Source organism: Felis catus, chromosome C2, assembly GCF_018350175.1.
Source record: "Felis catus isolate Fca126 chromosome C2, F.catus_Fca126_mat1.0, whole genome shotgun sequence".
Classification (NCBI taxonomy): domain Eukaryota; kingdom Metazoa; phylum Chordata; class Mammalia; order Carnivora; family Felidae; genus Felis; species Felis catus.
Window position 1 is genome coordinate 1235534 of NC_058376.1, and position 15154 is coordinate 1250687.

General features: G+C 63.0%; 1 protein-coding gene across 25 annotated transcripts in view; it reads left to right on the plus strand.

The window, feature by feature from the left end:
- The window catches only part of SLC19A1 (solute carrier family 19 member 1), a 44471-nt gene that overhangs the window by 1406 nt on the left and 27911 nt on the right, over positions 1 to 15154 (plus strand). For 14 of the 25 annotated variants that reach the window (XR_006584714.1, XR_006584718.1, XR_006584721.1 and 11 more), the window contains exons 1-4: positions 7429 to 9229; positions 10058 to 10829; positions 10907 to 11099; positions 13570 to 13682. Coding sequence is in view for 3 of the 25 variants with exons in the window: in XM_045036496.1 (XP_044892431.1) it covers positions 8897 to 9229; positions 10058 to 10829; positions 10907 to 11099; positions 13541 to 13682 (1440 nt within the window). In the remaining 22 variants the exon portion in view is untranslated. Of the gene's footprint in view, positions 1 to 2975; positions 5299 to 5821; positions 6058 to 7421; positions 9230 to 10057; positions 10830 to 10906; positions 11100 to 13540; positions 13683 to 15154 lie in introns of those variants that run through there. The other 11 variants (XR_006584730.1, XR_006584729.1, XR_006584726.1 and 8 more) reach the window with 9 other exon arrangements.

A 15154-nucleotide genomic window follows, 5' to 3' on the forward strand; every position in this document is an offset into this window, starting at 1 on the left:
GCACGGGCGTGGGCACGGCCGGCGCGTGCAGGGCGCGACCTGGGCGCACGGTGACCCTCCCCGCGGTGGCCGTGGGTCCCGTGAAGGGAGGGACTCGGGCATCGCCCGCCCGCCGCATTTCCCGCCGGTGCTCACGGTGCGCGCACGCTCCGATCCTCTGTGGCGCGACTCGCTCACCTCCGGTCACTTCAGCATCTGTCCGGCTAGTTGGGGTCTGAGCGCCGCCCCGACCCTTCCCCGTCACTCTGGGACTCTTACCCAGGATGGACAGAACCGCGTGGACTCGGCGCTGGCGGCCGGGCACGGTGCCCCGGCAGCACCACCCGTGCGCACGTGCTCCGCCTGCGGGGCAGCGGGGGATCCCCGGTCCACCCACGCGACCCGGAGGGCCCTTGGCGCGCTTCCCAGTCCCTGCCGGGCCCATTGTTCGTCTCCTGCCCCAGAGCTCAGAGGTGCTGATGGCCATCTTTTTTGGAGGAGCGGTTGCAGCAGAGAGTGCTGGAGATTGTCTGGGAACCCGAGCCTTGTGCTTGCGGTCCTTCCCTGAGTGGACCTGCCGTACATCTCTGCAGGAGGAAGCTATCCTCCAGGGTCCTGTTTACTCTCCGCGAGTGAAACGCTTGTTCTGGAGAGTCCAGGGTTGTGGCCCAGACGCACGCGGCATGTTCAAGGCGCCCAGCCCCGCTGGTCTGAGCACAGGTTAGGATCTGAGACAGCTCAGAAGTCCAGAGCATCTAGAGGAAGCTGGTTCCCATGCTGCGCAGAGTGCGGGTAGGGTACAGTTTTGGGAACAGGGTCCCCTGCTGAGACCCTCTCCATAAGGGAGACCGGAGGGCCCTCCTGCAGTCCAGACCGAATGAGCAGAACCAGGACTTTCTGGCCTGGGGGAACGGCCTTACTCTGCAGGCGTGGGAGCCCAGTGCCCAGGCCTGAAGGACCCCAGATGGTGTCTCCCCCTGCTGTCTCCCACCATACTGCATTGCTCTGTCTTTGAATCCTTTCGAGTTGGTGCTACTCATTCCTTTCTTACCGAGGGGGCTTTAGTGGATGTCAGCAACTCTGGATATTTTAGTCACTTGTGCTGGGCAGTGATGATCAGCCAGTTTTCAACTTGTGGGTTCGGTGTCTACAGTAGTGACGGCCAGAAACTGTAATTTTACTCTTTGGAACAGGGAACTGTGTCAAGCGATTTGTGGGGGTCTTTCTTTTTCACTAAGAATGTAATGAACCTCCCTCGTTAACCTGGGGGAACAGTAGCCGGTTTAAAGCACAAAACAAGGCAGGTGGATTTTGCTTTTTTTTGGTTTTGTGTCTCTAGACTGACTGGGTCCTGGAGGTACAGAATCTTCCCCCCGCCCCCCAGGACGGGTGGTCGGGGGGGGGGGTGTCCCTGTGGGGGCTGTTAGAACCTTCTCTTTGGGGGCACTTGCTGGGGTCCTCGGTCCCCTCCCACGACTCTCCTGGTTGGTCGATGTTTCCTTCGGTTGCCCTGAAGGGGCCTGAAGTTGCATGGCATTAGGCTGGGGTCAGGGCACTTGCGGTCCAGGCCCGTCCTGCTGCCCACTTGCCCTGAGCTCAGTGCCTCATCTGCCTTCTGGGCTGTGCTGCACCTGTGCCCGTGTGGTGGCACCCCTCCTCACCTTCCTGGAGTGTGAGCCTGGGAAGGGCCTGCGTGTTTTCAAGAGAGGACTTTGAGTCCTGGCCGTGGCAGCTGGCCACTCGTCAGGGCTGGTGTCTACACCCAGCCCAGGTGAGTTGAGTGAACTCACCCAAAGCAGACGAAGTCCACCTGAACGTGGGCAGGGCCCCAGCCTCGCTGGCTGAGACCCCTGGCTTCTGAGTTGGCCTTTTTCTCTGATGCTCAGTCCCGGGCACGGGCTGCCTTTCCTCCTGGAGAGGCCGCGTGACAGGGCTTGTCAACACGCACTGGTCCTGTAGTGGTCAACACCTTTTCCACAGTGGCCAGTGTTAAAAATGGATTTCAAATTAGACTCCGGAGGTTTGGCTCCTGTTTCTGTGTGGCAGGCCGTGCTCCAGGGAGGGGACCAAGCTCCTCCCCTTGAGCCTGTCCTGCCTGGCTCAATTCAGAGTTCCCTGGATTCTGAATTGTCCAGCCTGTACATGCCCAGCCTGTTGAGAAGCTGTTCAAAGTGTGGGAGAGGCGCATTCCAAAGTGGACACAAGCCTGATGACCCCAGGGTGTCTCCGTGCAGATAAGCATCGCCAGCGACCGCTTCACATGGTGGGTCGTGCCGCGGCCTGCTGTCCTTTGTTCTGGGAGGTCAGGTGGTGGCACTTCAGCTGTGAGGGGTGACCAGAGGGTCAGCTTTGCCACACGTGCCCCGGCTTGTAGGCTCTCTTGCCTCCTTGAGTTCAGCCCTGGGTGCCCCTGCGGTGGGACCTCTCACGTCAGGGGTCCGGCAGCGGCTAGGGACGGGGAGGTCCAGGACCGGGCCCCCCCGCCCCCGCCCCCGCCCCGAGCTGGAGGAGGCGTGGGGCTCTTAAACAACAGTCGGGAGAAATATCTGGAGCAGAAATGCAGGTGCCCAGTTTTGAAGGAACGCTCTTGAGAGTCTGGAGCCTTCCATGCTCCTCTGCGCCTTCACTGCTGTTTCTGCCTCCTGGCACGGGGCAGGGTAAGGCTGGGTCAGCAGCAGGACAGTAAACGTACTCTCCGTCGCAGGGGGGCGTCTCCACTGCCCCTGGTGCCCGGGCTGAGGAGCCGAGTTCCCCTTTCCGGTGTGCCCGCGGTGGGTGGGAGGCCCCGCTGCACTTCTGCGGAGACCCCTGCTGGGAACCGATCTCGAGCAAACATTCACGGACACTTCAGGTGGACTTGCCGTGCAGGGGTGACTCAGGCCAGCTCGTGGGCCGCAAGTGTAGAGCGAACACGGCGTGGTCCCCAGAGGTGAGACTTGTGTGCAGGACACTGAGCCGAGGACTTGGAGTGAGCTGTGGGGGCGTGGGATGGGGGGGAACTTAGCATCATGTGGTCAGAGAACAGAGGCGACCCCAGAGGCCAGGGCTTCTTCCGGCTGGGGGAGGCCTCTCCTTCACCCCAGCTATTATGGAACTTGGGAGAAGGGCTGGGGCCCTTGGCCACCCAGCAGGTTGAGCCCTGCACAGGGCAGTGTCCCTAGATCTCAGGGATGGAACTGGAGAATGGGCAGGCAGGGAAGGGGCTCTCTGATGCACTGTCTCTGTAGACACTCCCCCCGTTCTCCGTGAGCTCCTCGGTGGTAGGGGCTCCCTGGCCATCACCTGGGCTGGCTCCTTTCATACCCATCCTTCTGGGCATTGAGGCTGGCCCACCTTTGTGTTGTGACCCTGGAGGGCTCCCAGGGGCCCACCTGAGCGATGGTTGGGGTGGGGTGGCCACACTCCCTGGGAGTCCTGACGTTGAGATGTAGCCCTGCACGTCTAGCCAGGGACCGGAGGCAGAGTGTCCTGGGGCGCTGTGTTCTTTCACCTGCTCGGGCCTGCCCGCGGGACGTGTAAGGTGCAGAGTCCTGGGCCGTGACCCAGACCTTCAGACAGCTGCACGGGGAGCTCCTGGCAGTTCTCACTGTAGAGAGGGAAGAACCACTCCTGGGTTTCCGAAGCCTTTGGAGTCCAGGATATAGAACAAAAAGCATTAGCGTGTTGGGTGCTCGTGTCTGAAACTTGCACCATTGCCCCAGGACTCAGGGGGTACCACGTAATGGTAAGTTCTCATTGCTTCTGGAGATGACACCTGTTTGAACAGGATGGCCAAGTCCTCAAGGCCTCTGAGCCCCTGGGAGGGTGGGGACCTGCCCCTGGGGACCCTGGGTTCAGGTGGATTCTTGGCTGTTCACCCTGAGCTGGGGAGCCTGGCTAGGTGATTGTGGGTTGCCCTGGCATCCAGGGAGTGTACCTGGGAGTGGGGGAGTGAACTTGAGGGGGTCCTGGGGCAGGGATGGGGTCCCTGGGGGTGCACCCGAGGTTGGGTGGTTCTCCCTGTGGCCCTGGGCCCCCCATGTGTATGAGCTCCTGGTGGGTTTGGAGGAGGGAATACCAGTCTGTCTGCTGAAGCCATTTGGTCTGTGCGCCCTGCGGCGGTTTTCCGGGGGTGGGGGGAGTCGCAGCTCTGCTTCCTGGCCGACCGTTTCATTTGGCCCCTTGGGAACGTTGAGGGGCCAGCCCAGGACCTTGTAACTCCTGGGACCACCACCGTCCCCGCCTTTGAAACTCTCAAATTCTTGCAGCTGCCCCTCGCCCCTGCCATCGCACGTAGCCCCTACAGACCCTCCAGCCTGGCTTCGGAGGGGTTCACTGCTGTCCCCCTGGTTTTCCCTGTGTCACAGAAATAAGCATGGGTGCGTGGAAGGCGGGGACAGGCCTGCTCACGAGGCCACAGTTCACTTTGCTGAGGCTCTGTGCTTCCTGTGGGTGGGGTCTCTGCAGTGACCTGGCTCTTCTGCGGCTCATCCTGGGAGGAGTGTGGGAGCACTTCCTGCTTGGATGGTCTCTGGGCTGCATGTGCTGGGAGTCTGGTGGCTTTTCCTCAGGGTCCCTGGACCACCCCCCACAAGGCTGGTTTCACATCTTGGGAACTTGTTGCGCCCGCTGGGAACTGGAGGGGGTCCCCGCCCGGATCCACACCCTCTACGCACTCTCCTTGAAAGGCCAGGCTGCGCAGGAGCAGAGTTCTCCCGCCGTCTGTCAGCCCCGCCACCCTCTGCACCCAGGGCATCCCTACCCGGCCTGAGCCACGGGGCTCCTTAGCGTGGCTCCTTAGCACCCGTGTCCTCCCCACCCTCCCACGATGCCTGCCTCCCGGGCTTCCTGCTTATTTAAAAAGAAGGGTATATCAGTGCCTTAAATGGAGAGCCAGTGTCACTTGACTTATAGAAACATAGTAACAAAGGGAAACAGCCGCAAACCGAAACCGGAAACTGGAGTGGGTCTGACCCCCTGCTGCTCTCTGCTGGAGTAGGCTTAGCCGGTTTGGGAAGCTGCTGTTCACACCTGGGCCAAACAAACCCTAAGTGCCCCCCCGGGTGCGGCTGCCCTTGGGGGACACCTGGCAGCCCACGCTCCTCCTGCCGCCTCTCAAGGCTCTAGGGTCATTAGGCTGAAGGCCTCTGTCCCATGTGGTCCCTTCCTGTCACCTTGTCACCCTCTCCTCCAGAGGCTCCTGCTTCTCCCTTTGCCCTCCTTGCCCACAGTCAGTGTCACCGCCAGGCTTGTCTGCCCCGTCCTCCGGTGTTGTGCACGGAGCCCCCCCACCAGCGACGGGACGGCGCCCCCAGGCTGCAGCTCGCTGACTGTGGCCAGGTGTGTGCCAGGCGGCCCGGCAAGGTCTCTTCCTGCCATCTTGGGGCAGCTGGGTCTCCGCACAGGGATGTGTCCGGGTGCCGTGACACCAGCCGCCGGAGCAGGCTGCCCCCGAGACCTCTCCCGGGGAGGGATTCGTGCCCACCCCATAGTCCATAGCCATTGCCGCCGCTGTGAGCACTTGAAATGAGTCTGGTGTGCTTGAGGACTGGATTTTAAGTTGTATTTGGCTTCAGCTGATGTTTAAAGAGCCGATCCCGTGGTGGGCGAGGTATGGGGTGAGGTCGTCCCGGCAGCCCCCGGAGGTGGTGACAGCCCAGTGGGTGCGCCCGGCATCTGGGTTGCTACGGGCTCCAGGGGATTCTCAGGGTTGGGGCGTCTGGGCTCTTCTCCCCGTGTGGACGTTGGGTCCTAACTCCGTGAAAGAAGGGGATGCCCTTCGGTGTTGTTTCTGGGGGGCAGGCAGGGTGGTGTCCACGGGCTGCCGGTTGAGCTGCCCCGATTCTTGCCTCGTCTGTTTCAGGAACAGCCTCCTCTCCTGCAGGGCTGTGGGCGGCCTGGACAGCAAGCATGGTGCCCTCCGGCCAGGTGGCGGAGAAGCAGGAGCCCCCGGAGCTTGGGCAGCACCCTGAGCTCAAATCCTGGAGGTGCCTGGTGTTCTACCTGTGTTTCTATGGCTTCATGGCACAGATGCGGCCCGGGGAGAGCTTCATCACCCCCTACCTCCTGGGCACCGATAAGAACTTCACGCAGGAGCAGGTGCGTGGGCGCGGCATGTGGGGGCGCCCCGGGCCCGAGGTGGCTGAGCCTGCAAGGGCAGGTGGCTATGGGGGTCAGGGGTCCCGATCCCGGCCCCCCCGAGGGCCGCCTCCACACCGAGGGTCAGGCTGTCACTGGCCAGGCCAGTTGGAGAGGGATGGCTGGCTGCCCCAGCCGGAGGGGGAGGACCCCGCCCCCGCGGGCTCACCTGCTGAGACGGCTTGCTTGCAGCCTTTGAGGACTGAGCAATTTCCCTTTGATGAGGCAGCCAGGACAGAGGGTCTCCTTGAAACTTGACTAATAAGCTTACACCCTGGGGCGGCAACAGATTACACACCTCCAGCCTTCCCTTCTCCACAAAACTAAAGAACCCAAGGGCTGTTGGTCAATGAATCCCTCGGTCAGGGCTTCTGTGCCAGCTCTGCTCACCGCCTGGCTCTCCTGCCCGACCTGTTCCCGGCCCAGGCTCCCTGCTCACTCATCCCTGCCCTTCGGCCTCTGGCCACCCGTCCCCTCCAGCGTGTGCGCCAGCCCCTGTGTCCCCTGTCACTGTGTCTGAACCGTGGGTCATGCTGAGCTGCTGCCTTCCTTGCTCCCTGAGAGCTTGTCACCGTCCCCTTGCACACCTGAGACTTGTTTAAGTCAAGTGGCGTTGCCGCCCAAATGAGGCCTGACCCTCAAAGTAGCCGCCTTGGGAAAGATGGAAATACCCGCCTGACCGGCTCGCGGGAGGTCTAACCCTGCATGTGACTGCACCTGATCCCAGAGCCAATCACTTCCGAGGGGGGGGCCCTGTGCCCCCCCAACCCCCACTCAGGCTCTCTGGCCCTCCTCCCGCGCTCACTGGTGGGCCAGGTGGCTGTCGCTCTCAGGAGCACTGCTGTCTGGAGGGGCGGCCGGCCCTCATCGGAATAATTGCGTATGCGAAGCTCCATTCAAATAACAAGAAAAACAAGAAAAATGTCTGCAGCAAAGTTATAAAGCTCATCTGCCCGCTCTCCAGTTGCACGTGAACTGATCGAATACAGATGATCCTTGAACTTGGGGCTTAGGGGTGCCCAACCCCTGTGCAGTTGAAAATCTGCCTATAACTTGACTTCCCAAAAACTTAGCTACTGATAGCCCGCCGTTAACCAGGAGCCTTGCCGACAGCGTGAACAGTTAACACGTATTCTGTGTGTCATGTGTGTTCCATATTTTATCCTTATAGCAATGGAAGCTAGAGAAAAAAAGTGTTTTTAAGAACATCGTAAGGAAGAGAAAACAATGTGGCACTTGGACTATATTTACTGAAAACAAGCTGGAGACAAGGGGACCCACGCAGTTCAGACTGTGGTTCAAGTGTCCGCTGTGGGGGGTTCCAGACATTCAGCCAGACCACCAGCCCCGTGGACGCCATCAGACGGGCAGCAGAGGCGGGCGGGCTGTGCTCACGGCTGCTCGGCGGGGCCCACGGGTGGCGCAGCTGTGAGCTGGCTGGCTTGTGTCCGCACAGCCGCTGCGGCTTCTCGCTGCCGGGCCGACTGGGGACGCTGGTCCCCACAGGCTCGGGCTGATGTGACATTCATGCACCCTGGGGGTGGAACCGCAGAGCGTTCACCCGGTGCTTAGGTGGCCTCCAGGCTGTCCCTACCCCAGCCCCCGGCAGGTGTACTGGGCCTGGCCACGCACACGTGGCTTCCGTTTCCCTCGCCAGCATCTGATTGGTGCTGTCGAGTTTCTGCCCATCTGATCGCAGCGAACAGCCGGTGTGCTGCTGGATTGTGTTTCTCTGCTCTCCGTGCAGTCCGCGGGGCCTGGCTGTCACCTGGCTGTCTCTGTGCTCGCAGGCCAGCCTCCGTGTCCTCCTCCGGGGCTGTCTGCCTTCTGGTTGCCCTTTGGGGTCACGTGTTTCTCCTAGTCTGGGCTGGTCTCCCCCGCTTTGTAAGCTTTAGTCTGGCCAGATAGTCCACGGTTCATGCTGTGAGGTCGCCTGACATGGCCCCCCCTCCGCCGCAGACTTAGGAAGTGCCTTGGGGAGGGGACGGGTCCTGCTCTGCACCCGCAGGCCTGTCATTCCTTTGCATCCAGGCTGCCTGGCTGAGTCCTGCTGCCGCAGCCCCCACGGAAAGCCCCCGCCCGGGACCACTGACCGCCATCCTCACGGGGCTGACACCATCTGGTGCCCTCCTCAGTGAAGGTCCCCGTGTCTTTCCTGCCCTCGCCTCAGGCGGTTCTCCGTGCCCGTACAGGCTCTGCCTGGCATCAGCTCTGGTGTTTCCTCCCGGAGTTTGGGTAGGCCGTGGCTCTGCCCTGCCCCCTTCGTCCCACTCCTCAGAACCCGCTGGTCTCCATCCTGGTGCCCCATCCTCCCTGCCTTCCCACGGCTGCTGTGGGGCCCGGCCGAGCCTGCCCGATCCGAGAAGCAGCAGCCCGGAAGCCACCTGGATCTAGGTCTGGGCACGGTTTCTGCGCTTTCCCCGTCAGCCTGGACCAGACACTAGCGGGATGGGAATGCGTCCAGGAGATGCTAGGCTCGGGCCGGGACGAGGCTGACCTCGTGCCAGGGCCGGGCCACGTGACAGCTGCCGTCTGCCCTGGGGACCTCGTGGGTGCCCTCTCCTCCAGGAACTTCCCCGTGTGCCATGGGTCAGCTGTTTGCCAGGCCTGAAGGGAAGCAGAGTGGGGCTGCGGGGCGGGGCTGGGGGTCGTTAGGAGACATCATAAGTGAGGGCCGTTTGATGTTCTTGGAGACTGTAAACACGGTCCAGACCCCCCTGCAGCTGGGACCCTGTGGTTCTTGGTGACCAAGTGCAAGTTCTTCTTTCCCCTGGGGCCCACCTGCACCGAGTGTCCCAGAATGTCCTGGGGCTTTTGTGCACGGTGTCTCGGGGGCCACGGCCTGGGGTCATCCTCAGCTTCCCATGGCCATGTGTGTTTAAGAGGCCACCAGCCAGGGAAGTTCTGTCACGGGCCCCTGTGTCTCAGAGCTGGGTCTCCCGACGGCCTTCCTTGGGCCCTGAGGCTTGTCCTGTGCACGAGGGCAGAAACAGGTCTCCACACTCGGCCCGGGACCGTCTGTGGCCAGCCGGGCCCATCACGCAGCATCCCCTGGGCGGGCAGGCGCCGGGGCCGCAGAACTCCCCGGCTGAACCCTCTGAAGCGCTGGGTCCACGTGGCGTCCCAGAGCCTGGTAGGTGGTGGGCACGGCCCCCCGTGCTGACCCAGGGTCGACTCCGGGGCCTCGGAGCCTGCTGGTTTTCGGGGTCGAGGGCCCCCTGGGCTGTCTCCGGGATTGCTCTGTGGTCCGAGTCAGGTTTGGTGCCCTGAGTCCGGTGGGTCCCCAGGGAGGCCGCAGCCTCTGGGGGCCCACCTGTGCCTGCCCCGGTGGATCCGAGCCACGGCCAGAGCCCCGTGGTGGGGTCCAGTGGCATTGGGTGCAGGGGCTTCCCGCCCAGTGTCCCTGTGCCCCGGGACCGAGTGAGGGTGGTGGCCGGTGCCCTCCCCCAGCAGACAGGCGTGAGGGGGCCTGGCCGGGCCCTGCTGTTGCCTCTGGCCCGGTTCCCTTTTCCTTGTGGTTTCTTCCCTTCCTTCTGGTCTGTGAAACCTGTTGTGCGCACTCGTCGTCTGCGGCCTTTCCTTCTGAGACCGGAGTGTAAGTTGGTCACAACTGTGACCAAGGAGAAGCCACATCGTGTTTCTGTATCACGAGGAACAAACAAAGCTGGGTTAGCACGTGACCGCGTCAGGACTGCTCGTTAGCGAGGCGGTCCCCGGCGTCCCGGGCCCGCCGTCCCGTGCGAGGCAGCCCCCGGCGTCCTGTGCCGGGAGCGGCGTGCCCGCGGGGCCGGCGTGCCGTGGGGTGGACGTGGCTGGCGCCGGGCCGCCGCGCGCAGTCCCGACGGCCGTGTGTCTTTATTGGATGTAGTAAGGCGGGAAAACGCCGACGGCCCGGCCCCGGGGGCGGGGGGCGGCCGGGGCGCTCGAGGGGCCGCCGTGTCACGAGTCTGCCGTCCCACAGGTCACCAACGAGATCACGCCGGTGCTGTCCTACTCCTACCTGGCGGTGCTGGTGCCCGTCTTCCTGCTCACCGACTACCTGCGCTACAAGCCGGTGCTGGTGCTGCAGGGCCTGAGCTACATCTCCGTGTGGCTGCTGCTGCTGCTGGGCGACTCCGTGCTGCACATGCAGTTCATGGAGCTCTTCTACAGCCTCACCATGGCCGCCCGCATCGCCTACTCCTCCTACGTCTTCTCGCTCGTGTGCCCGGCCCGCTACCAGCGCATGGCCGGCTACTCGCGCACGGCCGTGCTGCTGGGCGTCTTCGCCAGCTCCGTGCTGGGCCAGCTGCTGGTCACCGTGGGCCGGGTCCCCTTCTCCACGGTCAACTACGTCTCCCTGGGCTTCCTCACCTTCAGCCTGGTCCTCGCCCTCTTCCTGAAGCGCCCCAAGCGCAGCCTCTTCTTCAACCGCGCCGCCCCCGCGCGCCACGGGGCCTCGCCCTCCGAGCTGGACCGCATGAACCCGGCCCCCTCCCAGCCCGCAGACGCCAAGCCGGGCCGGGCGCCGCTGGGGGCCTGGCGGGACTGGACCCTGGTGCGCATGTTCCGGGAGCTGGGGGACCACCTGCGGCTGCCGCAGCTGCGCCTCTGGTCCCTCTGGTGGGTCTTCAACTCGGCCGCCTACTACCTGATCGTCTACTACGTGCACATCCTGTGGAACGTGGTCCACCCCACCACGGACACCTCCTCCGTCTACAACGGGGGGGCGGACGCCGCGTCCACCCTGCTCGGTACGCCCACGGCCCCGCCGGCCTCGCCCGCCCCGCCCGCCTCCCCAGGGCGGCCGTGACGCGCCCTGTCTCCCCAGGTGCCATCACCTCCTTCTCCGCGGGCTTCGTGAAGATCCGCTGGGCGCTGTGGGCGAAGCTGGTCATCGCGGGCGTGACGGCAGTGCAGGCTGCGTTGGTCTTCCTCATGTACAGCACGAGCAGCATCTGGCTGTGCTACGTGGCCTTTGTGCTCTTCCGTGGCGCCTACCAGTTCCTGGTGCCCATCGCCACGTGAGTCGACTGGAGCGGGGCGGGCCGTGTGAGGCCGTGGTCTGGGTGGCCACTTAAGAGCCAGAGCTACAGCCTGGTCGGTGGCGGGTGGCCGGAGGGCCACATGCCTTCCTCCTGCTCGCTGGGAATGGACAGGCTGTCTGCATGTGTTAAGAGGCCTCCCTTCCAGAATGTTCTGTGGGGAGCAGAGGGGGCACGTGCAGGCAGTGTGGAGCTAGCGGGGCGGTGTGCTCTCTTACTGGGAGGAACAGTGAACCTAGCGTGCCCCCCCCCGCTAGGGGCCCAGCTGTCCTTTGTCCGTGGCACGGCTTGTCCCGGCTTTCGTGACCCCAAGCTCGGCACGGAGCCTACCACGTGTGGCATCGGCATCCCTCCTGCTTCTCCCGTGGCGGCTACTTGGTGTCCACAGTTACCAGCCCTTGTAATGTCCTTCCTCCCTGCTCCCTGGCCTGTTTTTGAGGCCCCGGGCGCTGCTGTGGCCCTGACTGTGGCGCGAGGCCCTTCTTGTCCCTTTCCGCGGCAGGGCACGGTGACACACAGCCAAGGAGTAGCCAGGTGCTGCCCTCAGCCCACTTGTGCCTTCCAGAACTTTCTCCAGCCCACGTCTTGCTTGCTCCTAAGATCCTCTGTGTATTCCTTTGAACTGACCCTTTCATGAAGCTGTATGCTGTTGCCACACATGTTCACACCAATTGTGCCCACGCCCCACACGTGTAGGAGCCTCCCTCCCTCCCTCCCTCCCTCCCTCCCTCCCTCCCTGAGCTTCCTGCACCCAAGGTCGGCTTGGGTCTGTTACCAGCTCCCCTGCCCGGCCCTGGTTCCCCTCTGGGCCTCACCCCTGGTCACCCCTGATCAGATCATCTGTCCGCACTCGATCTTGAGCTCACATGGCATCCTCAGGCTCCTAGCTCCTTGGTGTCGCCTCACGGAAGTGCCGGTCCCCAGCTTTGCTCTCCACACTCGGTCCACACCCGCCCAGGCGTCCCTCCTCTTCTGTTGGGGAGGGCCGAGCTCTGCCAGACGCCCCGGGGACGGTTTCCTCGGAAGACGCCTAGCCTGCTCCCCGTGGCCGGGGCCACCTCCCCTGACGGCCCCCTGTGTGGCCCACTGGTCCTCCCTGCCTCCTGTCCCTCCTCGCCCTCTCTCAGCCTGCAAATGTCCCCAGGGCATCTCGTTGGCCAGGAGCACCAGGTCAGCACCGGAAAGGGCTCCGGGTCATCTGCTGTGACTGCTGTGCACTCGATACATCTCCTCCTCGGACGTTTGTGCTGATTGTAGGAACGCAGAAAGGGTGGGATACGACGTGGGCTGGCGTGGAGAACGGCCTTTCTGGCTCCACCGCCAGGCCTGCTGCGGCCGTCGGGGTGTCTGGGCTGACCTGGGACCACGCTCGTCCCGCTGCAGCCCTGCCCCGCACACTTAGCTGTGTGCTTCGGTGTCACAGGTGCAGACGCAGTCGGTCCTCTCGGTCCTCTCAGTGATGCTGTACGGCTGGTCCCCAGGTGACTGGGATGCCACGTGCGATGTTTCCCTGCGACTGAGAGCCCTGAGGTTGATAGCCCCTCATCTGCGTTTATTCCTCCAGATTCTGATGGCCGCAGATGGGTCCCAGGAGGGACTGGCCAGGCCGGGGCACGTGCCCCGGAAGACAGTAGATCCTGGGCGAGCACATGGTGGCCCTGCGGGCCCCTTGCCTTTCATAGGGACAGTTTGCATCTGGCCTCTCCTGCTGGGTTCTGTACTGTCCCTCGGGCAACCGGATGTGGTGGGAGCTTCTCACCGTGTGCCCCTTGTCACGTCTCAATTGCTCCCACCCGGGGCTGTGGAACACAGGAGACACGCGGGGCAGGTGGCCAGGGACCCGGCCCAGCTTGGGTTTCCTCACTCTGCGTCAGTCGCGCTGCTGCTCATGCGGGCAGGGGCCCTTCCTTGTTCCCCACCCAGCACAGCGGCCCCTCTGCTTCTGTCACCCTCTTGAAAGGCTTCTTGCGTATTTTCCTTCATTCTTCAGAACTTCGGAATGTTTTTTTATCCAGTTGTTTTTAGAGGCACCTCAGGGATTTTCGCAGAAGCACCTTCAAGTGTTCACTTTTCTGCAGAGGACCGGGAGCCGTGTGCATGTTCGTTCCTCTTGCTTTTTCTTGTTTGTTTTTCTGTTCTGTCCCTAATTTCTCGAGTTGTGAAAGAACAGTGATTCCAGAACCCTCGTGATCTCTGCCTGTTCTCACGAGGCTCTCGGGGCTCTGTTTACTCTGTCCCAGAATCACCAGGAGATGTTCTGGACGTCTTCCCGGGGTGTGTGTTGTCCTCGGTGTTGCACGCACACAGCTTGCGCAGGGCTCGGAGCGCCTGGGTCCCGGGCCGGTCGTGCCGGTTCCCTTTGTGCGGTGGGCGCGCCCCATGCCGCGGCTGCGTCTGAGCTCGGCTGCTTCCCCATTCAGCTTTCAGATCGCGTCCTCTCTTTCTAAAGAGCTCTGTGCCCTGGTGTTCGGAGTCAACACATTCTTCGCCACCGTCCTCAAGACCATCGTCATCCTCATCGTTGCCGACAAGCGGTGTCTGGGCCTCCCGGTGCGCTCGCAGGTGAGTCCCTTTCAGCCTCGCGTCCTGGGGACGGAAGCCTCTGGAGGGGTGTTCGGCCAGCGGCATCTCCCCCTCCAAAGGGTCTGGGTCCGCGGGTCCGCTGCAGGGGCGGTGTGGGCAGGGTGGGCTGAGGCAGAGCAGGAGCAGGGAGGGAAGGGTCAGCTGTGGTTGGGCTGCCCCGTCCCAGGGGCCCAGGCTGGGGCCGGGCAGGCCCCCTGGTCTGGGCAGCGCACAGCCAGCCCTGCTTAGGCTGCTGGGGCCCCCGAGGCCGCCCAGATGCAGGCCCCCCTGAGCAGCCCCCGGCGTCCCCCACACCGGCTAATGTCCCAGGAAGGACAGAGGTATGGTCGTGAGCCCCTCCCTGTGTGGTTACAGCTCACTGCCCGTTTGAGGTCTCTGCCTTTGATGTCAAAACCTATCCGGCCTGGGCCCTGACCCTCGCTTGAGCTGTTTTTTGTCCGCAAGACGGGAGAGTGGACCTGGGGTTGACCTGGGTGCAGCGGGCCCCTGTCTGGTCCCTCCCTCCATCCAACTCTGGGCGGGTCCTCGATGCCTTTGAGAAGGGCTTGAGAGTTCTGTCTCCTGTGAGGTTGGGGGACACTCCCACGTGTGACTCTAGCTGGTCTCGGCCACAGTGCGACCCCTCGGGCAAGCTGGAATTAGCCAGAGGGCAGGCCCGCAGGAGGGAGGCAGCCAGGCTCCTGGGGACCACCCCACCCCACCAGTGGCCGGACACGTACCCTGAGCCTGGGGGCATGCAGCCTCCCGTCTGCCTGGAGCCTGGACCTCAGTGGGCTTGGGCTCCATGGAGAAGTCCCAGCCTCTGAGCTGAGTTGGCACTACTTTGGTGACCCCAGAGTTGACTGGAAAGAGGCGCCGGGCGGGGACAGACCCTCTTGTTTGGAAACCGGCCTGCGGGGTTTGAAAACGCTGGTTAGGAGAACATGTGAAGCGCTTGCTCCTGTCTGCCGAGCGCCCCCCTGTGGGTGTGCTCTGTGTGGTGGACTGTGCTGAGAGCGGCCGGCATCCGAAGTGTGCGTTAGTCGTGTTACTAGTGGAGTTGCCGGGCCACGAGAGGTTGTTAGTAAGTTGGGGGGCGTCCGGAGTTCTGTGCGGCCCCGCACCCATATGCCTTGTGGGGCCGGCGGTATGAGGTCCACGCGTTCTGTGCCTCTCTGGCCCATCTGTCCATCCTGACGGGGTTTTTGCAGAGCAAAACTTCCAGATTTGATCAGCTCTGGTTTACCTGTTTCTCCCTTTATGGGTCTGGGCTTGGCGTCACGTGGAAGAACTTTTTGCGTGGCCCGGGCTCTCGAGAGTCTTCCCCAATCTCTTTCTTAAAGTTTCATGGGTTCACCTTTAAGTCTGACCCACGCGGACTTAAGTTTTGTGTGAGGTCAAAGGCCGCCTCTGTCCGGACGGTCCGTTGCCCGGCCCCGCTTGTCAAAGAGGCCGTCTCTTCTCTGTCCAAC